The 23478-nt window shown below is 36.7% G+C and overlaps 2 protein-coding genes across 5 annotated transcripts in view; one reads left to right on the forward strand and one right to left on the reverse strand.

The window, feature by feature from the left end:
• The window catches only part of CCDC146 (coiled-coil domain containing 146), a 69679-nt gene that overhangs the window by 23962 nt on the left and 22239 nt on the right, over window positions 1-23478 (forward strand). For 2 of the 3 annotated variants that reach the window (XM_042018427.1, XM_042018428.1), the window contains exons 3-7: window positions 8247-8329; window positions 13055-13258; window positions 21111-21168; window positions 21717-21890; window positions 22481-22554. In XM_042018427.1, the coding sequence (XP_041874361.1) occupies window positions 8247-8329; window positions 13055-13258; window positions 21111-21168; window positions 21717-21890; window positions 22481-22554 (593 nt within the window). The remainder of the gene's footprint in view (window positions 1-8246; window positions 8330-13054; window positions 13259-21110; window positions 21169-21716; window positions 21891-22480; window positions 22555-23478) is intronic. The other variant, XM_042018429.1, reaches the window with a different exon arrangement.
• Window positions 21310-23478, reverse strand: part of LOC121659840 (gamma-secretase activating protein) — a 69861-nt gene continuing 67692 nt past the window's right edge. Inside the window, exons 31-32 of one of the 2 annotated variants that reach the window (XR_006014474.1) lie at window positions 22741-22897; window positions 21310-21659 (exon numbers count right to left, since the gene is read on the reverse strand). Coding sequence is in view for 1 of the 2 variants with exons in the window: in XM_042018433.1 (XP_041874367.1) it covers window positions 22806-22897 (92 nt within the window). In the remaining variant the exon portion in view is untranslated. Of the gene's footprint in view, window positions 21660-22552; window positions 22898-23478 lie in introns of those variants that run through there. The other variant, XM_042018433.1, reaches the window with a different exon arrangement.

Consider the following 23478-nt stretch of genomic DNA (forward strand, 5'->3'; position numbering starts at 1 on the left):
ACAGAGCTATGCGGTGATTACAAGGTTAAAGAAGCAATATATTTTGTTTTATCAGACTTGTCTGAGGATTGTTTATCCAAAGTTTATCAAAACCAGCGTGAACCGTTTCCCATGAATTTTTAGAGTAAGGTTTTTTTTCTTTTTCTGGCAGATAACGGAATGTAGGTCAAATAGAAAACAACAAAGTTATGACTGTAGGCAGATGTTAATTTAGCTAGTGACTATGGCAATTTAAAACACAACAGCCTGGCATCTGTTTGATTTCTGGCTTTGTTCTGGGAGTCAACATCTCCTGCAGAAGAATTGCTGCAAAATATCCAGGTTTGTCTAAGCAGTTCACGTGATTGGTATGAACAAACCTGAAGTACTTTGGGGCTCATTCATAATGAAGCATTTTGGTGGCAGAGGTGGAATGTGTTAAAATTCAACTGCTGCAGGAATATTTCTGATGTTTTTGGTAGACTTCAGTGGTTCTGTGATACATTTTGGCTGAGAAAGAGGATGACAAGCAATTAGATTAATTTTCAGGTTTTTCAAAAATGTGGCAAATATACCAAAATTCCATACTAGAAACAAATTCTGATTTAGAATTCTTTCTGATTAACTGAATTGTTTTCTTCTTTAACTCAGTAGCCATTCTTCATGCAAACAGTCCTTTTGTTGTCTGCTGGATTGTGGGACTACCTATTCAGCTTCCTTATGTGTCTATGAGAACACATCCGAAGATGAAAGGAAAGGCAGTCCTATTCCATTTGATATTAATTGTTAATATTCTTATTCAGATACAGATTACATAGAACTAGAGGCTGCATGCCTTCCTACCTGCTTAAATTGTTCATTGCTTTATCTATAAATTCTGGCAGCAGGAAGAAAGGCAGCACTGACATAGAGCATGTAAGTAGTAGATATATTTATATCAGCAACTGTAAATATAATACATGTTAAAAAAATCATGTGGTCGAAGAAAATCACTGCTTCTGTTGAGGACCCTATTTGTAAAGAAGGAGATCCACAAAACTATGTTCTTATTAATTCTTTTTCTCTCATGACATCTGATCTGCCTGCTCTAAATCTACAGTTTACTGCTGACTATTTCCTTTATCTGTAGCCATAGAAGATGCTGTAGTTGGTTCAATATATGAAGAGAATAAACCCAAATGCACTTTCAGAGTGATGATATACCAAATACAAAAGCCTCTCCTTCCTGTGTCTTTACAGAAAAATTCCTTTCTGATTCCTGCAAACCTGCTCCAAGACTGTGCTGGTTATTTAGTATCCTGGTTTCAGGCTTCGTAGCCAAACAGGTGACAGCAGGAAAGCCATGTCCTTTCCCGAAATGCCTGTCTTACCCATCTCTTATGCCCTTCTTTACTGAGCCATGCAAGACTCAGTTGGTCACCAGTATTTTCTCACCCACTGCACCACCTTGATTGTAGCTGATGTTTATATTTTCCATGTAGGGATTGCTTTTTCCCATGAACTGGGGGACAAAACAACTGTTATGAACCATGCCTTGGGAAAGAATTTAGGATATCGTTTTTCCTGGTCATTATTTGTTAGTTTTAGAAGGCTCTTCAGCAGTTTATTTTTCATTGAAGGATGCCTGGTTCATCCCTCTGTAATTAAAAAAGTAAAATTGTAGAAGTTCAGTGTAAGGCAGTACAGTGTATCTACTGTAAGTGTATTTATGATTTTTGTGTATGCCTTTACCCCCACCTGACTGCGTTTGTGCAACCAATAACCTCATAGCTTCAAGTATTGTTGTTTATCACCTAAATTAAATGTTTAGGAAACTCAGTGACAAATATTTTTCTACTTGAAAAGCTACTTATTCTAAAGTCTACTTCCTGTAATAAATGTATGTAGTACCAGGTGAGAGGGATTACACCTTATTTTTAAACTCTAATTACAGTATCAATTTAAAAACCTCACTGCATTTTTCTTTGCTTTCTACCATCATAACCTTTCTCTAGAATAATGACTTGAGCAAGATGTATCATTCCCTAAATATCTGCAATATAGCTATTTCTGTGTGCACTTTCGATGTTTCCCAATCTCCAAAATGGAATGCAGAATTGCATACCAATAGCTATAATTTATTGTGTAACTAAATGTTTACAGTCTTAAATTAGTGATTTTTATCTTCTTGTTTTAAAATACTTTGAAATATGTGCTGAAGCCTGAAATATTGTTGAGTAGAGAAGTTATAGATAATTTTGTGTTAGTCTTCCATAACTCTGTATGAATATTTGAGACATATTGAAAAATGCATGGTGACTGAATAAAAAGTGTAAAGATTGTATTTTTTCTGGACATATATAAATTGTGATGTAACACTTTACATTAAAATCAGAGTTTAGGTGATCTAAAAGCCTGGTGTTTGGGCTGAGCTAGGTAGTCATCTTTGGGTCTTGCTGTAGTCAAAAGCAACTAAGAGCCTCACTGAGAATGTTTCTTACTACTTATAAATGCTGCAAAGCAGTCTGAAATAATTTAATTAGTTAAATTCTATTATTAAAAATAATTAAAAGCTTAAATATTAGTCTCTATTCTGGTTTTGAATGTGGGTTTTTTGGGGTTTTTTGCCTTCCTTATACTTCCTAAAGTCTAAAGGCAATGTATTTCAGTCTCCAACTGCACAGTTTGGGAAAAATACGCAAGTGAGACAAAGTAAGGTAGTCAATGTTTAGATTCAATATACTTCAGGACAAGTCAGTATCTTCTTTTGGGTAAAAATTAGAGAGAGCTGATAGTACATCAGCAGAATACAGGGACTATCTTATAACGGGTGCAATAAATATTCAGCCACTGTATCCTTATTCAGTCACTGCTTTTTCAAAATTTGACAGGACAGGCCCCTCACCTGACCTGGTCTAAGTTTGAAGCTATCCCTGCTTTGAGCAGGAGGCTGGACTAAATGGCATCTAGAGGTTCCTTTCTGCCTTAATTTTTCTGACTTTATTCCTCTCTTGTATGACATGGAGTTTATATTTTGCTTTACATTTTGTTGTAATAACAATTGTGTAAATATAGCATTCTGGAAAATGAAGTGCATGCCTTAAGCCCTCTAAGAAAATTGTGAAGATGGTAAAAATGGTCCTATGTATTGAAATTGCCACAGAAGTCCTGTTAAATTCCCTGGCATCAGGACTGGTAATTTTTTGAGCAGTTTTCTTGTATTGTGTTTTGGCTTTTTTTAAGATTGACAGAGAGGTTAGAAGCACAACCTTTTCATTGTTTTTCCTTCATTTTTGGATGCTCCATCTTGAAGCAACCAGGAGATGATCTTCAGAATTAGTGAGAAGTTATAGTTATGAACTTGTTCTGAGCCATGGGCTGAGCTTAAGGAGGAATCTCCAGTTCCCTTATTCCATTATCATGGGTCCAAGATTTTGCCTAGATAATTTGGAGATACGAGGCACAGGCAAGCCGAACACCAGGAGATATCCCTAGCACTATGATTCTGTGGAGACTGGTATCCAGCAATATGGATAGAAATGCAGGAGCCACAGCATGGGTTCAGTGTGCTTGTACCTGGTGCCCCGCTACGATGTTGAAACAACCCCTGAGAAAGCAGCGTTGCCTTCTCCCTGGAATAACGAACACCTGAGCTCTGTGCTAAGTGTCCAAACTATGTGGCTTCATGAGGATTTTGACAGAGGATGCAGAGCTCTCTTTTCAAAGAGGAGCACTTAACCCTATCTCTTCTCTGAATGCTTAAAACTTTTAAATATTATATGAAAGAGGTAAGAAAAGCTCTTCAAATAAACAGCACAGAAAGAAAATTCCAAAGCTGTCATAGCAGACTGGCCAGAAGAGCCATATGCCAAGGGGCTAATACTATACTGAAATCCTGAGTGTATACAAACTGTAAAATATATTAATCCCTTGATATTTTTCTCTAGTCGACTATTAGGAGGTAAAAGTGTTGTTTGACAAGACCTTTCAGATGTTTGAAATAGCTAATGAATATAAAATGTTAGACATTCTATCTGTTAAAATAACATTAAGTGTAGTCATAATGTCTTGTTGCAGTTACAAAACCTACAACTTAGCATGAAGAAGGGGAAAGTGTTATTATTCAATTTGAGCTTAGAATACATTTTAGTTGTTTTGCAGTAACTGCAAACATAATTAGAAACACATGTTGGCTACATCGTTTCTCCAAAATGCAGAGATCCTGGGCACTGATGAAATTGAGATTTTCCTAAGAAGCCTCAAGTGGTTCACTTTAATAATGATTGTAAGTAATTGATGTTAATTGGTAATTACTTGGTGGTGACTTTATTTATTTTCTGTGCTTATTTTGTGTGTTTTTTTATCAAAAGACTATGAAGAGTCAGACTAATATTAAGATTCCATCATCTATTTGTGTTTAAGATTTGGCTGAATTTTATTCCTTTCTGGAGAGTTCCAAAAGAACTTTAGGAGCTTTGAAATGGGAAATGTTCCTAGAGTTCTTATTTATATCACATTTGAGTTACAGAAAACTTGTTTTGGAATTTTAGATTAGTTCCTTGCTGCATTGTTTTGAGCTGACTGTCAGAAAGAATTTAATATAATCTGGTAAAAGGGAGAATGCCCACTGTACTTAATGCAGAGTGAGGAGGCATTGATAGTTAGGGCCAGATTTCACTAGTTTTGCTCACATGGATGAGTACCTCATTTATCAGGTGGGTCCTCTCCCTTCTGTGGTTTTAATTCCCATTCATATTCTGACATGTTCTCTTTCTTACAAATATCTATCTATATCCATCTTCCAACCTTGGAGAAAACACTGTGGTCTTAGATCCAGGGGCTAGTGTGCCTGAAGTCAAGCTGGAAGGATATAAAAGAGGTCCCTCAGATAGTGTGTAACCTCACATAGTTCTCACTTTTTCTTGGAAGTTTCATGAGGAGATTTTGAGGACAGGTCTGGTGGGGAAACTGTTGGTAGCAAGTGAATATGAACTTATTACTTGTATGGGTAGAGAGAAAAGTTATTCAGGTGTACAGTACAGCTATTTGAGCATAAGTATGTTCTCTTTTTCTCATGGACTCCTATATTTAAAGGATTCCTGCTCAGAACCAGAAAATCTACCTTTTCCTGCTAGAAAAATATCAAGGATATGTCCTTCCCTTTCACCTTTTCAGCTAAGTTTTCCTCCACATTTTTTGCAATAGGACAGAATTACCCAGCACTTTACTTCATGGGACTTTTCACTGATTGAAGGAAATAAATTTGCTTCAGAACTTGGGTTTGGATTTGGTTTTGTTTTGTTTTTCTGGTAGAAAAGCCAGACTTCAAATCGCAAAGCAATATAAAAAATTGTAACAAAGTTAGAAAATCACAAGGGTAACTTAATAGGGTGACTTAAGTGTAACTTAATAGGGTAAAATAAACATAACAGAAATTTTAAATTAAAAGGAAAAGATGCAAGTAAATGCAATAATAAGACACAGACTTCCCTATTTTCAATGTAATTGCATATATGGGAGTATGGGGTAACAGAAAGCAGAAAGTTGCCAGGCAGCCATCTGTTAAAGGACAAATCTTCATCCAACTTTCCAGTAATTCTGCATTTAGATAACAAAAAATTATTCTGGTTTATCCAGATGATCTATCAATGTTGAGTGTGTTTGAACATGTATGGGGTCCCAGTTCATTATATAATGAGAAAGAAAATCTGAGAAAAGCAATATACAGCTAAGTACAACTGACATGGAATGGGACTGGAAGACTCAACAAGAATATTTATCTGGCTATATTCCAGACTCTAGATCTGAGATCACCAGTACATTATAATTACCTCAGTTCTTTCCGGGGCAGTATGGTTAACACAGGACTGAAAAAAAAGTCATCCTCAATTGCCATTTACAAGCCCTTTTTTTCCTCACTACTCCATCTTTTCACTCACTCTTTTACTTTTCAGTGTAGCAGTGTAATTAGTTACACTGAGGAGATCTACATTTCACTTAACCCAGCAATGCAAGACCTTCTGAGCAATAAAGCGAACTATGAGTGCATAAATACTGTTGGTTACTTTATCATTAATGTGGGACAGGCCACCTTGAAAGAATTACACATCTGTATATCAGGGGCATCATCTCTTGTCTGTAATTTATCATTACAATTAATACAATTTTTCTAGAGTAGGATCACATGTTTCCTCCCTTCTTCCACAAACTATTTCTTCCTCTCAAACAGTTGCATCTTTCCCTTCTGCCCTCCCAAGAATCTTGGAGAAAACAGGCTTTAATAGCAAATCCTGGGGCCAGAGTAGCCCAGTGCTGTCTCTCTGACAGCTCTCCTGATAATGCTGTGGTAATGGGAACTATCTGGTGATGAAAGTTTCCAGGAGGTCTCACTGCCTTTGACATGCTGGTATGCTATCCATGCAGTCTGTCTTGTGTAGTCCTCAATGCTGCAAGTCTTCACATTGTGTAGGACCAACCTTCCTGAAATAGAGCTCTTATCGCAGAACTGAACTGAGAAATTAGGTGTCAAATCTGTAAAAAGTTTATGGATGTAAAGAAGAAGACACAGCCTCCAGGACAAGAGTTTGTTTCTGTGGAAGCTTTGTAAAACATGGCTTAGATCTGTAGTGAGAACCTAAGCAGTTAAAAAAAAATTGTAACTCACAGATACAGATCAGAGGAGTATGGAGAAAGCACTTTAGTAAGGTACCACACAAATAGGACAACTATATCTACATATGAGGCTAAGAAATAAATGGGTTGAGAAAGGGAAATATTTTCTTTCTCCCAGAAGACCTATTTTGAACTTAAGTGGACAATATCTTTGTTCATAGAGAATGCCAAAATAAATATTTGAGAGCTGCTTATCTTTAATCTCATGCAAGCAAATGAAAGGCAGACCTTCTGTTCTTTTCTCGGCATCTCAGGGAACAAAGATTCTCTTTGCTACCATGAAATATTTTGAAACAGATCTTCAAAAATACTTAAACAGTTATAAAGAAAATACATACTTCCTTTGAGATATTAACTTGTATTCTGCATCTTGACCATAGGATTAGTTCTAGATGGTTTCTTGTGAATATTCTAAAGGTTGAATTATAACTTCTGGGATTTTCTTGGTGCTGTGATAATTTCACTTCTTATTCCAGGAGATCTGCATAATCACATTTCTTGGCAGGGTCCCATAGAAGTTGCAGATTTGACTTGCTGCTGCACAAGGCTAGCAGCCTTGGATCACCTTACATTTTTTAATTGGATTTAACCTGGTTTTCCTTACTTGTGACTGAAGGAGGAGAAGAAAGGTTTTCTAAAGAAATATCACAGAGGAATAGTGTGGCCAGCAGGATGTCCCCCTGCACTCAGTAATGGTGAAGCCACACTTCAAATCCCACATTCAGTTTTGAGCCTCTCACTACAAGAAAGACATTGAGGTGCTGGAGCATGTCCAGAGAAGGGCAATGGAGCTGGGGAAGGGTGTGGAGCACAAGTCTGATGAGCAGCAGCTGAGGGAGCTGGGGATGTTCAGCCTGGAGAAAAGGAGGCTCAGGATAGAACTTACTGTTCTCTACAGCTGCCTGAAAGGAGCTGTAGCCAGGTGGAAGTCAGTGTCTTCTCCCAGGTACCAAGGGATAGGGCAGAAGGAAATGACCTCAAGTTGCACCAGAGGTGGTTTAGATTGGATAGCAGGAAAAATTTCTTCACTGAAAGCGTGGTCAAGCGTTGGGACAGACTGTTTAAGGAAGTGTTTGAGTCACTCTCCCTGGAGGTATTTAAAAGACCTGTTTGATCTTGGTGCTTGCTGAAGACCTGCACAGGCATGTAAGGTAATGTGTTCTGTTGCCTGAGGATAATCCAGCTTTAGCCCAGCTCCTTTTTTTTTACAACCCTACTGCCTGCGGAGACACTTCAAGCTTCAGTTTTGCCTGAGCAGGCCAAAACTGATCCAGTTAAGCAATGTGGAAAAGAGGTTGCTTAGAGCCTGAGTTCAAAGTCAAGACAGAATTATCATGAAATATTAATACAGACAAAAAGTCAGAGAAGAAATGGTACAGCACAGGTGGCACTGTAGTTGTGACAGTCACATTCTTTATGTTCTTGTATTTATGCTTTGAATTTTTATGTAAATAAGCGGGTTTTTTCTGTGCATTTGATTTGGTTGTGTATTTAATTTTTTATGTTACCAAAGTCTGTATAAACTGAAAGCCTGTCAATTACAGTTATAAAAGTTGCAGCAGAATGAAAGTGTTAGTGCTTAGGAGATTTCATAACTGTCTGTTTGCCTTCCCTAGCTATTTTCTGCTGGAAAAATTACAGACACCAGAGTAGCCGAGCTGAAGGAACAGTACACCCGGCTGCATAAGGCTGTGATAAGGTATAATATTCCTTTTTAAACATTCAGTAGCCAAAGCATTATGTTTTTAAAGTAATTTGCTGCTCATGCTGAAGCCTAATTATCATTTAAGGCTTTCTTACAGTTGGAGTTCATAAACAGGAATCCAGAACACAAGGCTGAAAACCAGTATTATTTAATAGGAAATTTCAAGGTAATTTGGGATACTTAAATACTTGTTTTAACAACATCTTTGTTTCTAATACAAACATAATAATATTGGGAATGGACATACAGACTGCAACAGACAATTTGCAAGTTTAAAATAAATATGTATTTGAAGATCATGTAGCCAGAATTTTAATATATGAAAAGACTGACTTGCTGAGCTGACATCATAGAGAGCAACTGAAGAAGCTAAAGGTTCATTTCTAAGAAGGAAAATTCAACTGTCATTCCTAAATAGGTGTGAATTTACCCTCTGAGAATATTGACAGTCACATTAGACAGATAATAGATTTTGATTAGAAGCTTAAGCTTCGAAGTCTAAGTGAAATTTGGAAATTAGGTGTAGCAGTTGTGAGCCTGCCCTGCACCAGTACATCCTGGAAAGAGAAAAGAGATCATGCTCATGGCCTGATGCCAGGCTTGGGCAGGGCATATGTGGGTGGAAGGAGAGAAATAGAGAGGGACAAAGTGGGACACAATACTACACTGTAGCAGGTGTCCCAGGGTGTCCCAGAACAGAGCAGTCCTACTGAAAATATGGCAATACTACTGTAGTATTTATGAATAATAATTTTTATATTACAGCATACCTGTAATCATTAAAATCAGCATCATGACAATCCTGTCACATTTTTGTGATACATACCATAATTTCCACTGTATTAACAATATTTTATCCCACTTTCACTGACACTCCACATCAAAACCTTTATGGCAATTCTGTCATTGAAGCTAAAGCCTAATTTAAGTATTCTAAACCTAATTCAGGTTATACCTGCTTATTTGGGATTTGCTGTGCGTCCTGGCAATCTGAATAGCAACAAGTTCTAAGTAATGTAAAGTAATTTAAAAAGGGTTCCCAAAATACTGAAATAATAATATTTCTTGAGGATATCTGAGTTTTCTAATTTTGTCTTAATAAAATGGGGAATTGGAATATGGCTCTGACTCTGGGAAATGTCATCTGACTTTATTTTAGATTACTGAGATAGCAAATCTTTCTGAGAAGACAAATTAAAAACAGCATTACTGAATCAGTTTGGGTTCCTAGAAAATACAAAAATACTTTTCTAACTGCTCAGATCAAACATATTATGTGAGGTTTGGATTAATTGATTGCCAAGATTTCTACCATACCGGTGTTCACTGAGCTGAAGCAGAAATCCAGTAGCTGCTAATTAGTGGATTTTTAGCCAGTGTTAGTTTGAAAACTGTCTTTCATTGGAAAAATGCAAACATATTGCTACATGTTTTATGTATTTATACAATATTCTTTTATATGGGACATTCATTTTTGTAAAGGCAATCTCTTTGTGTGTATAGCAAGTGGAATATGGCCTCAGTGTAAGCAGGACTCAGCTGTCTTTTCTGTCACACTTAAAACTACCCTTAACAGCATGCACCAAAAGCATGAAAATGTTAGGTGGTAGATTACATCTCTCATTCTTTCCATCATTCTCACAGGAGTATGAAATGGCCTTCTGTAAGAGAGTGGATCAGAGAGAATCGTGTCGCATTCTTTATTAGATGTAGTCATGTGTCAAAGCAAAACACCAATGTGTGAACACACACTAATTCCCATGGATATATTTCTCCTACTGCTAAAAGAAAGCAAGTGAAATCAATTACCCAAAATCTATCGTGATTTCTAGTATATTTTAAGGACATCAAAAGTGGGGTTCAGACATCAAAAGTGAGATTCACTTGTCCATATGTTAACATCAGTGGACATGCTCATTTGAACGAGGTACCAAGGGTCCCTTAATAGTCAATAGAAAGAAATAGGGACCAAACACTTCCTCCTTATACAGACATCCGCAAGGGTCTGGTTTTCCCCATCAGCTGTAAGCACTGTCCTGGTGGGAAGTGCAATATGTGTGTATGTTCTCCTTCTGCAAAGAACCCTTCACAGAATCAATACTGGTTTTAACTGTTAGTTCTTCACCCTAACATGTGCAGTACAGTTCTGTGCATCAAGAACTTATTTTTTTCACCCTTCCTAATTCAATTCCTTTCCTAATTAATGCCCCTCTGTCCTAGTGTTGTTGCAATGCCATGTTAAGACAAATGACACAGGAGGAGGTCTTCAAGCTGTGTGTGTTTTCTTCTTTCCTTTGTTAGCATATAAAAATCTCAAGGAGAAAGCCTTATACATCTTAAGCAGCACAGTTCCCTGTGACATCTGTGCCAAACTATTGCAACTGATCTTTCTGATACACAATACAAATTTGTCTAATATGATGAATGCAATTAGTCTCTGTGCAGGTAGTTTCCAAGGCTGTTGCCAGTGTACACAGAGCTGTAAGTGTATAGTGCAGTCCTCTGTTTAGTGGCAAATAGTCCTTTATTTCTTGCTTTCAGTTTGGCATAATCTGGCATTCTGAAATGCTGAAAGATGTCACTTGGCAGATAATATCTTTGATACTTTTCTTCAAAGTCTTAAGTGCTTTTGAATTTACGTTTGCTGAGAACAGGCTGTCATCCCACTGTGGTGCTGTCTCAACCATCCGCTTTGCAGTAAGGCTGCATCTAAAGTTGAAGTATCTGAGCTTGTATTTGGCCCCTGCAGACCCTTTTAGTCACTCAATTATGTGGCCTTGTTGTAGATTTTATTTATATTATCTCAATTTAGGAACCTAGTATGAATTTCTGATAACCCAAACTAGAATATACTCAGGTAATAATGAAGAATCATTGGCAGATTGGGAATCTTATTTTCTTAAGCCTCTGCTAAATTAATAATTATTTCACAAATTCAAAAGCTGCCACATCAGACTGCACAAACCTACTTTTGTAGTCATGTCATTCTATATGTGTACATTGTGTAGATGTGCAGTTATTTCTTCATTGCTATCAATTAAATTTAAATCAACACATGAAAAAATACCATTGGCATCTGTAGAGAGAAAAATCTAGATTCAACACTCAATTCTTGTTTCTGTTTTTCTTTTTTTTTTAATTATCTTGAAGAAAATCAATACTAAGAATTTTCTTTTTATTAATTCGCTTATGTGTTTATGTAACTGCATGTAAAATGTATGTGTTAAGAAAGAACTGTTTGAAATTGTGTATTACTACAACCAATTGTATTTTCTCCTACAACTGCATAAATTCTGTTAGATTTAAAGAAGATTTAAATATCATACAGAATGCAGTGTTAATAACTCAGTTTATTTTTCCCTTAGTGTATGTGTGTAAATACATCACACATGAAATTATTTGTTCATTATAAAGGCACACTGTTTTCTGTTGAAGTCTGTGGTTTTCTTATTTTCTAGTTTAGAAAAAGGAAGTGGTTATCTGGGGAGAAATGTTGCATGAATCAAAACCTTTTCGGCTACATTATTTCGACTATGTTTTTGCAGTATAGTCAGTTTTATATTTTGTATTTTTATCACCATTTTACCATCTCTATTCTTTATATGATATGTAATTTTGTTTTTCTGTCTAAGCCATAAATGTCAAATTTGAGCCAAAATTTATGTCTAGAGTTTCTCAATATGGGAAATTCTAAGTTCCTTTGTTTTTAAAAAGAAATTAAATCGCACTATATTTTTGATTAGTAAAAGGTAAGTGATAGAGTTCTTTCTTCTTCTACATAATTGTGACTAATTTTAGCATACCATTATATAAAAATCATAATGTAGTAATACTGAGGAGGCATGCACAATGATTTCTATAGCACAAAGCATAGGCTTATGTGTGGTGCATTGTATATGAATTTTCATACTGTAGTTCCCTTTAAGAGTTTTCCATAATAATCTATGTATTTTGCTAACAGCCTTTAGGATATTTTTCAGCTGTCACCACACAAGTTCATAAGTATATTATGAATACCAGTCTCCTGACACTGACTGGAGCTAGTTTGTTGTTTCTGTGGAGCTACACTTCGGTAATACAAGTCAGATCAGATCACTGATCATTGATCTACAGGCTTCCACAGATGCCCACAAATGTATTTTTGGCTTGTGTATCATTACATGAGTTATTTCAGACCTTGGTAGCACTACAGCAGTAGTAAGATGTAATTCATCACTGGGTAGATGTCTCAGTGTTTATTAAGATAGTTGTCATATAGGCCAGACTGGGCTTTGTCCTGGTGAATACTTCACCATTATAGGTCTCCTCACTGAATCAGATCTAGCTTTTGGCACTTCTTAGGATAAAATGGATTCCCTGTCTCTTAATTTGTGTCTAGGAAGTGCTAGAAAGATAAATTTAACTAAGTAACCATCTGTCATCTGGTTAAAATTAGATGAGATGAATCTCACTCCAGCTCTAGGTATGCAGAAAAAAATCCCTGAGACCAGATTCCACTGCTCTCATGTCACCATAGGATGATTCAGGTTCGAGCAGAACTTAGGAGGTCCAACCTCCTCTCCAAGGCAGGGTCACCTAGGAGGTCAGACAAGATTATTCAGATCTTAATTCTATCTCATCTTGAAAATCTTGAATTAAATATTGTAGGTATGTAAAGAAGTATAAATACAAAACTTGTGCTTCTCATTGACTAGTTCTAAGTTTGTCTATTTAATGTAGTTTACAGGAGTCTGAGACCCAGCTGTTGCAGGAAGCCAAACTCCTGAGTGCAGAACTGGAACAATGTGAACTGGAAAAAGCAGAACAGTTCCCCGATGAAGCTTCCAGTGAAGCTTCCCAAATAAGGCAACAACTTCTTAGCTGCCGAAGTGAATACAGTGTTGTTAAAGGAAGAGTGTATGAAAATCGGTTGAAGGTGGAATGGTAGGTGAAAGTGGTCAAATGCTGCTAATTTCATCATAGCTAATCTAGAAAGATGATAACATGGAATAAAATTCAATCTCCTTTACGTTTTACACGGCCACATTTCTTGATGGCTGTTGTTAAATGAATTGCCACAAACTTTCCCCAGTAACAGCAACATGGCAGCGATGAATAAATTTACCATGGTGAGAGATTTGTAGATAGTTTTAAATTTAGAACATGGTATGGTGTCCTTTAAAATGCTGTTTAAAGTTTACTACATTGCATGAATAATATTTAGGGAGGCAAAATTAACATGAACAATTCTAGTCTAGGACACCTTCAATACCAGTGTTTAAAGTGTCTCAGAGACCTGTTGGCTTGGATTTTATGGAACAATATCATAAATAGACCCAGTGCTATTTTTAACATCAATAGCACAGTACATTCAAGTTTTTCTGTTCAGGTATTCAAAGGGGAAGAAATACTTGTATCTTCTAATGTCAGAAAAATTATAAATTTGCTGTGAGAGGAGTGAAATCTTAACATTTCTTTGTAAGGACAACAGTCCAGAATTAGCTTGGTATTGTATACATTTCAATTATCTTCATATTTTATAGCAAAATTACAAGCAGAAGTATTGCATTTGTAAAAAAATATGTACCTAGGCCGATGAAATCAGATTTTTATTTTGTGGGGGGCTTTCTATTTTTACCCATCTTCAATCCAGCTGTAGTGTCATTGGTGTGTGTATGATACAAACACGCAATGTCAGCATCTCAGCAGTTAAGATTATTATTCTGCAAGGAAATCAGGAACACTGTACACATTGCATGGAACAGATTTTTCTGGCAATTCTTTCTTGATTTTTTTCTGTTTTTTAGAGCCAAGTGTTTGCTCTAAGAGAAAAAGAAACTTGAGAATGAAGCAAATTGGGAGTGGGAAAGAAACATGGAAAGCATCTGGAAAAAATTATTTGCTATGAGATAACTAAGAAACATGAAATTTCCTGAAATAATTATTAAATACAGAATTTATTGCAATTTCCAAGAAGTCCAGAAATGAGGTCTTCAAAAGTATTATGCTTTTTAACTGTTTGCCCTCATATCTTATGAGCATTTTTTACTGGTTTTGCATCAATTTTCAAAAAAATTATATGTTTAGGGAATATTTTCCCATTCTCTATTTTCTACCTCTAGTCAAAAGTAGAATTCTATTCTATTCAAAGTGCAGTGTAGGTATTATTTCAATTACCCTTGAACATTTACTGGATTAATCTTTATATACAAACTGAATGTCTTGAAGATTAAAAATCCACTTTTTGGGTCAGTCATGCTGTAAAAAATGTTCCTTCACTGTAGTAAGAAACTTATGTCTTATGTATTGCCTGGGATCAAACCCAGCTGTACAGTCTGACAGGAGGTGCATTATCTAATGGACACCAAAAGTGCAGCCCCAACCACTCGTGATGTGGGGATTTCATGAGCCAAATACAGTCCTCTGTGTTTGGGAATCCTCAGTTGACCCCTGTTCCTTTGAACTTCTCCCATCTCCTCCAGAACAAACTTCTGACATTGCAACATGCTGGGCGATGAGTTCCACAGATTAACTATGTAAGAACTGCCACCTCCTTGCTTTTCTTAACCCGACTCCTACAGTTTCATTTAGTGCCCTGTAGTTCTTGTATTGGATGAGACAATGAACATCTGATCCTGTCCTCATTTTCACTGTTGCAGAATTGTTTGATAGATCTCTTTTGTACAACCCCTTCCCCTTTAATCTGTTGATTTTTCAAACTTGGGAGCTACAGATTATTTAATTGTTCCTTGTTTGGAATCTGTTTCATGCCTGATGGTAGTATTGGGTCTTATGCATGTTGCGGGTGTGAAGTGAGAAGGATGTACCTTGGTTATGTGAGGATTTGCTTACTGGGAGAGAAATTCCAGAAATATTCAAGAAACTATACTGATTTTGAGTTGGGCTAGTGTAGAATGAACAGGATTAGCACAATATGTCTGAGGAATGGTTGAGTGAATGTAGTGGAGAAATGAGAAATGGACTGTGAAGAAAACCAGATAATGGGTATGAATACATGTTTGTAATGAAGGGATGAGTTTGGTGCCTGTGAAAGACAGTGAAAATTAATGTCCAGAATAGGTGAGTAGCAGGTGATCTAATAGTCACACTGATATAAAATGAAGATCTATATGCTTGTGGTTTTATCCAAAGAATAAAGCAACATTTTCTGAAGTATCTGTGTGCATGGACAATGTCACAGACAGAGGGGAGGGAAGCTGCATGGAAGGATATTAGCAGTTTGCTGTTAGGTCGCTGCTTGGTTTCCTTCATTTCTCAGGATAAAAAGTCATGGTCCAACCTCTCTTGGCCCTTGATCTCTCTGGAACAGAGTTTTCCTTGTTGTCCAACTGTGTTAATACAGTCCCAGCTGTACTTGGCACTTACAAGTGAATTTTGCCTTGGGAATTATGACTAATGGCTGTTCAGTCTGAAAACAAACATGTTGTTTATTTACCTTTGCATGTATAGCAGGCAGGGAACACGGAGGGGGAAAGGTTTTGAAGGGATTATCTGTGTCTCTTATCTACGGCTTTATCCTTTTTTTAGAATGTCTACTCAGACCTACTGCTCAGCTGTAAGTGAGAAATCTAATCTTCTTTCCCTGGTTCTGCAGATCTCTGTTCCCCTGTTTCTGTAAACCTTTCTTTCTCTGAAGCATCCCTCTTATCTCTGATACCTTTGTTTCCTGCTTTAATTCACTTTCTCTGATAGCTAAGAGTACTTAGCACCTTTTTTGCACTCAGATTCAAATCTGACAACAATGACGTTTCTCTCTTGTGGAGTCATACAGATATGCCGTAACTTTAGCAAACGTGTCAAGGTCCCTTACTATTCCATACTCTTCTATCCCTATTTCATTTCTTATTTGCTTGCCTCTGTAAACAATTTTTACCAGACCTTTTTTAACAGCTGAAGGCGATATTTCACCTTCTGTTTTAATTCTTTATTGTTCCAGTGAATAGTCAACATTGCCAGAATAAATTTAGATTGCTTTCAGCATTGTAGTATCATCAGGGTTTCAGGAATGTTGTGACTTTTTTCGTAGTTTGAATAGGTACATGAGGTATTCAGAAGCCTCTCTGACACACTTCAGCTGTCAGGGAAGTCACCCTGAGGGTGACTGCATGGATGGGGTGTGTTCCCACTGTAGATATGTGCCTCCTCATCCAGTTTGTGCCCTGTTCTGCCATATGGATGTACTGGGCTCACTGCTGGTGTGTCTGCCTGAGAGCTCAGCACACAGGGAGAACAAGGGTCGGAAGGATTTTACTGAGCTTATCAAGCTTGGGCCACTATCCCAAAGTCAGAGTTGACTCTGGGAGTATTCTTCCTGTCAATAACTACTTGGCAAGGGTAATAAAGTAAAAGGAAAAACAGTCATCTCCACTCAGTTCTGCTAAAATTGCATTCAGAGCCATGAAATGTCTTCATATAATTGATAAGAAGCCCCAGTAAGTAAGAATATAGAGCAAAAAAGCAAATTAGCAGAACAAGAAGGAAAGAATCAGTGATCAGCAAGGATTTGTTCTGGCTTGAGAAGACATTTCGTTTTAATGTTCATGTGAGGCTTGGAGTTCTGGTTTAGGAGACAATAGAAAGAAGAGCTGCTTTTCTTTATTACACAATGATATCAACAGTAGTTTATTGTTGAGAAATAATAAATATTAAATCTAAATCTATCATCTAAACAATTAATTTAAAATAAAGCAATTAATTTGTACTAAATTTATCTATAACAAGAGTTTGTGAGATTAAAGGTCCCTGATGCTTGAAAACAATTTTGTTTGAAAGCCTAGGTCCAATCTCCAGCTCTCACGATGATTTGTGCAGGTAACAAAATGGCTCATCACTGAAGTACTCTGTGCAACTGCATGGAAGTCAGGACTGCAAAACTGACTTTGTCCTTGTAGGAGCATTGCAAATAAGGAAAACTATTTCAATACTTGTAATTATTTCTGTATTAGTCACTCAAAAATTAAAAAGTGAAAATTTAAGCTTTTGTCCATAGCTTCTCTCATAAAGAATTACACGCCATAAGTAAAATAAATAGAGTCACAGCTGAAATTGTTATCAGCTGGTCTTGTGACTGCATTCTCTGGTACCTACAAACTAATTACAGCTCAGAGCCTTACAGGAAGCTCATGCTGGCAGCTTGTCAGCTGTGATAACTTCTACCTGTGGTCACTAGTTTTTAGTTGTGAGGTGCCAAACACCTTCTATGGTTTTCCAAGCAATCCCAGCTGTGAGACAGAGTAGCTGAAGGAGTTCACTTTCTTGCCTGATGGGACTTTGAATGATAATAGCGTTGTGGTTATTTCGTGAGCTGAGGAAGTGAAGTGGACCTCTGTTGACCGCTGCCACTGCATTTCTTAATCTCTCTGTCTTAATTTTTTTATTTCTGTGTCAGCTTGCAGCTGTAAATGTCTCTCAGGGAAAAATCTGGAATGTATTTTTTATTAATGGCCCAGTTTTCCAACTGCCTTTTTTTAACTCATTACATCTGCATCTATGACAACTTTTCATGTACAATGCTGTTATTAGGCTTCATGAAAACAAGAAGTGCAATGTTAGAAACATCTGCACACATTAATGCTTAAACTTAAGAGGTTCATCTTCTTTCCATTGTGTGTGTTCTTAGAGGTATAATAATGATAATAATAAAATCCACGATGTTGAAAAATACATCCATCAGGGAAGAGCTATAAAATAATGGGAAATTTAAATGCCTAATGCCAGTTGCAGCTGTTTCATTTGTTGTTGTGATTCATGTCTAAGTAAAACAGTCATGGGGTCGTTATCCATATAACACAGATTAAAAGATTCAAATGCTAAACTGAAAGACCAAAATTTCTCTGCTTATCTTACATTATGCTTCTGTGTTCATCTATTAAATCAGAGACTAAACTTAAATTCTTTGAAGAATCTAATTTGATTTCAAAATGTGTGTTAATAATCCTGCCACCCCTTTAGAGTCCACAGAGAGATGTAGGTTATCTTTGACTGGTAATTTATATCATCCTAAAACAGTCACCTGGGATGTCAGATGACCTGCCCTTTGGGGTCCCAGTTTTTATCCCTGACAGTAAGGAAGCCCAGGGTGTTAGCTTAGGGCTGCCTGTCTGACTTCTGGGTATGCGCAACTGGATCAAACTCATTGCTCAAAAGAGAGAGATTTAACTTCTTTCTTTTTACCCATTTTTTCTTTTCACACTTCCACTGGTTTTTGTGTGGAAGCAGTTGGTCAGCTGGCTATTTAGCTAGCTTGGTCCTTGCAGTTCACTGTTGCCTTTGTTTATGTCACGGAAAATGAGGTGTTCAAATCATTTTGCTTTTGCTGGATGGAGAAGTCTTTGTTGTGAAACTGGAATGGTTCCACAGGAATCTGTCCTCATGAGTGAGGAATGTGACAAAATGAAAACAGTGTCAACTTTGCTCTCCTTCCTCATCTTTGGTATTGCTCTTTTGATCATCCAGCGTGAGATGAAAGAGGGCACAGCATGGACTAACCACAAGCCATGTAGTACCTCTTTAATCATTTTGCACAGGACTGATTTAATAATATTTTGTAGCAGTCAAACAGTTACAGGTATTTGTGCAAAGTAGATGTCCATTATCCTTAGTGTGATTATGCCAGTCCCAAGGAATTCAACTTGGAGTACTGCCAAATGGATTTGGAATATGATTTTGGAATTTTTTTTTAAATCAATTTTATCAATTGATAAAATTGATTTAAAAAATTATCAAAAATTATCAATTTTGGTGGACGTTTGATTTAAATTCAACTTTTTTCTTTAAAAGATTTTGTTTTGGAAACTCGTTCACTCTGTGAGTGTTCAAACACTGGCATTCAAATTAGTTTTTAGATTTTACCAGTCCCTGTAGAGGCATACTTGTACTCTGCCCATACAAATATCATGCATGCTGTATATCAACAGCATCTACTCTGCATCTATTTTCTCTTTGCTCTTCATCTGAGCCAGAGCTTCTTATTCATGGGATAGATTTTGTTTTGATTTGTTTTGTTTTGTTTATATTGCAATGCCACCAACCCAGTTCTCTTTTTTTAAAATTATTTCCTTTCCTTAACTGGAAATATGTTGCCTAAGACTTCCAGGTATAAGCTTCACTCCTTTTGTTGGAGGATTCAAATGTAAGAAGGAGTTTATTGAGAGGGTGGGGGTGATGGAGTAGGGGAGAGAACCTTAAATCAGCACTGCTAAAGGGTTGAGCATAAGGTCCTAGGGATGGTCCTCCATGAGGTCGGCTGCTGGGAGACTGATCTCTCTTCCCATGACCACACACTTTCTGAAACCTGAACTACCATCACCGTGCAAAATCTTACACTGCTGCTGGAGGGTTTCAGAAGAAAAAAAGAAATAACAATCAGCTGCCTCTTTTCTGTATCAGCCACATTATGAGGTAAATGTATTAGCTGCTTTGGGTGGGTGGGGCTGCCCAGGAGTCCCTTGCCACTGTTTACAGCTCCAAGTGACACAACTGTTTTATAGAAGTTTGTCCCCTTCTCTTAATGTTTCCCTAATTTAAAGAGTTATTTATTCTACCAGACTGCCTTGGATCTCAACAAAACTTGACCAGCACATACTCCCACTGGAGTTATAAAAACAAATTTAAGCACTGAAGTTAGTTCTTTGCTATACCTGGGACAGAGGATTTGTCTGTTCCACCTATTTCTTAGCACCAATCTTTACTTCTTTATAGACTGAGACTCTGAAATGTCATTGTAGGTACTAATTACATTGCAGGAACCTGCCTCCTTGTTCCCAGTGAATAGCAGAGTGACTCAGTTCAGTTCAGTTTGGTTGTGATGGCATACAGATTGCTGTAGCCCATTTACCTACTATAGGTGTAGACCTGTCCTGTGCATGCACTGGGGATGTACAGATGTACCTTCAGTAGGGATAATCTTTTGTATTTGGCAGTATTTACCTACCTGCTACCAAGAAGCTCCCTACCGTAAATCCAACAAGCTTGTTGGTATAACTCCCTTTTTTTAATCATTCCTTCATCCTTCTCAGGGCAGTGTTACTAAACATCCACAAGATCTAAGAGCTTTCCTATTTTTTCCTTTCCTCCTTCTTCACTTCTTTAGCATCTGTCCCTATTGTTGCCTGAAATTAAATTGCAATTTAGTTTTGGATATAGGTTAAGATCACTGTGGCTATTCAATTTAGTTTTCTACCATACTCCTTTGACTTAGCCTATAACCGCTGCCACTTTTCAGGAATTTTTTTTCACAGGATCCAGTCCAGATGTGAGGAGCTTCACTTATGGTTGTCTGAAGAGTAAATGTGTATGTGAAAACATTCATAGGAAGAAGGTTTCTCATAGCAACTGCACTTTCTTTGATATGTGATGTTTTTGTGGCTATTTATTACCCAACTCCTCTTTCCTTTTGCCACATTTCTATGTCAACATTGTGTTTTGAGGTTGGGAGGAACTGTGGGTATAGGGTGCCACTAGTAAAAGGCAAGGTTGAGTGAGGAATGAATGCACCCCTGCAGGTGGTCAGACTAAGAAAAATCAGGTTTAAATGTTTAGATGTGTGCACTGTAGAAAAAGATGTGTGCACCTCCATACATGCACTCAGTCCTTCAGGATCCCTTCAGCTACCAGTCAGCAAACTTCCTTTAAATCTGAGCACCTTTCATGATAATTCACTGTGTGTTTTAGTCTAACACAGGATAGGCTTTCATACTTTCTTACCATTTACTATATTACAGTAATGGTTATTATATTACTAATACATTTAGTTCTGCTTTGATTTTTACTGTAGTTTGCGAGAAGAAAAAAAGCTTCTGGAAAATGAATATGAAAGAATGTTAAAAGAAAAGGTAAGTACAAAACATGAGAAAAGCAATGTTTTATGTTATGTCATCTAACATATAAAAACATCACTGAAAATGTTTTCACAGGATGTATTTTTAGAGTTTATTTAAAATAGGATACATAGAAAAATAGATTTTAAAAGAAGCAGATTTTATAGGCTATATTATATCATTCTGTTTTGATAACTCTAGGGCAAGCAATAAATAACTGATTCAGAAAAGATCTGGATTTTTTTGTTTACTCAAGAAAATATTTACTATATTCAGCAAATGGATACTCCATGTAAAGATAGCTGCAGGTTTTTGGTTCTAAAATGTGAACATGAAAAATACCTTTGCAGTCATAAATCCTGAGGAATATATGTGGCTTTGTTGGAAATAACATTCTGATAGTATTGATAGAAGAAACACACATCTGGTAAAAAAAATACATTTCATATCTTGTCACTAAAAATGTTATCATCACTCAATGTTAGTGAGTCTGTGTTGTCAGAAGCCTGCAAAATGTAAAAGGGAAAATACAATTAATCTGGACTTTTACTTGATTTTTAAAGAAAGATGATAGAATTAAACAGTTGAAAGAAAATTGTGATGAGCTCAGCAAAGAAGTAATCCAGAGGAAAGCAGAAATTGATTCGATAAAAGAAGCTGTTTCATCCAAGGAAAAGCTGATATTAACAGATGAGGAAGAAATGGAAAAGCTTCAGGAGACGCAGACTTACTTAAAAGTAACACAAAATTAATTGTGCCTATATATCTGTGAGTGCATGTGTGTGTATAGGGGTACATGTTTTGTCCAAAAGAGCAGTGAATCTTCTTGATGTTGTTTGTCATTCCAAATTCATTATGTCATTACATTAAATATCAGACCATTTTTCAATAGGCATGAAACATGCTGCTGTGCCATATCCTTATTACTCCTTTAGAAAATAATAATAGTCATGGTTTTGATTAAAAAGTGGTTTCTATAAAGACATCTTAGCTATGTTGTGTTATTGTAGGCTGCTCAGATTACAGTTTGTACAGATTTATGCTGGGAATTAAAAACATACTTGGGTCTACTTCTTTCCATTATATAAATAGCATTTTAAGATGTACTAATAATATTCAAGCATAATTTCTATCTTGAAGACACACTAAAACTGTAAATATCGATGTTTACTTTCAAAAGTAGCAGCTACACTTCTCTGGGACAAACTCAAGTAATTCAAAAACATATTTCCTACCGATTTTCACAGCAGTTCTAAGTGAATATTACTGCTATGATAACTCATCAGATTTTGAGGCTATTAATCAAACCTTTCTGTTTTATCACTAGGCTGAGCTAGTTAGAATCCTTGGTGTTCCAAAGCAACTTGCAAAAGAAACTGAGAAGTTGAATCAGAAAAAAATGTATGTTTTTAATAAATAATTCTATATACATTAATATGTATATGTATGACTTCTTCTCATCCCTTGGTTATAAAAAAGATTGAGGATAGTTGTTGATTAAAGTTAGGATCAACATTTAAACTAACACTTCCACAGCTGCCAGTGTGGCCTGAGCTACAAACCCCTTCTCCCTTGGTCCTTCTGTACCTGCTGTTGAGTCACAGGTGCTTTGCTGTAAGGTCCTGACATGAATTGCAGTCTCTAACACTTGATCAGGGGAAATGTAAGCCAGCAGACAGCCTTTTCTTTCTCTCTCCTGTGAAGCTGGGGTTCTTCTCCTCTGAAGCATGGCATGTGCTGTTTTCTGTAAGTGTAAAATCAAATTAGCGCTGTGCAGTTTCAGCCGCATCACTCACAGATCCCAGCAATCCAGTTGCCATCCAGATGAATGATGGGGTTTGTACCATTTGTGCACAGGGTTACACTGAAGTTTTTGTATCTCCTGCTTCCAATCCCTATTTGTAATATAGAAACTGTTCAACTGCGTTAAATTTCTCAGGTTTAAAACTTGTGTGATGGTTTTCTTCTACATTTTCCTCACTACTCTGCTTAATGCAACTCTGCCATCATAAATCTAAGTTTGCCCTATTGTGTTACAGAGAAGCAATTTCTAAAACCTACATTGTGCAGGTGGCTATTAATGAAATATTTAAATGAGTCTTTATATTTGTGTCACATTGCAGAATAGACTAACCAGATTTCCCAGTCTCAGGAAGAATATTTAGAGGTGTCACACCCATGTACCTAGTAATGTTGACAGAAATCAGCTTACTAGAACTCTTTTTAATACTTTCATGGTGCTAAGCTGTCAGTTAACCCTATGGCTAGCTGCAATTTTATTTTTGGACTATACTGGAATTTGAAGGTTTTCACTGTCTGCTTTTA

The sequence above is a fragment of the Corvus kubaryi genome, unplaced genomic scaffold (genome assembly GCF_017639235.1).
Source record: "Corvus kubaryi isolate FWS band 111438036 unplaced genomic scaffold, C.kubaryi_AGA036_p1.0 137, whole genome shotgun sequence".
Classification (NCBI taxonomy): domain Eukaryota; kingdom Metazoa; phylum Chordata; class Aves; order Passeriformes; family Corvidae; genus Corvus; species Corvus kubaryi.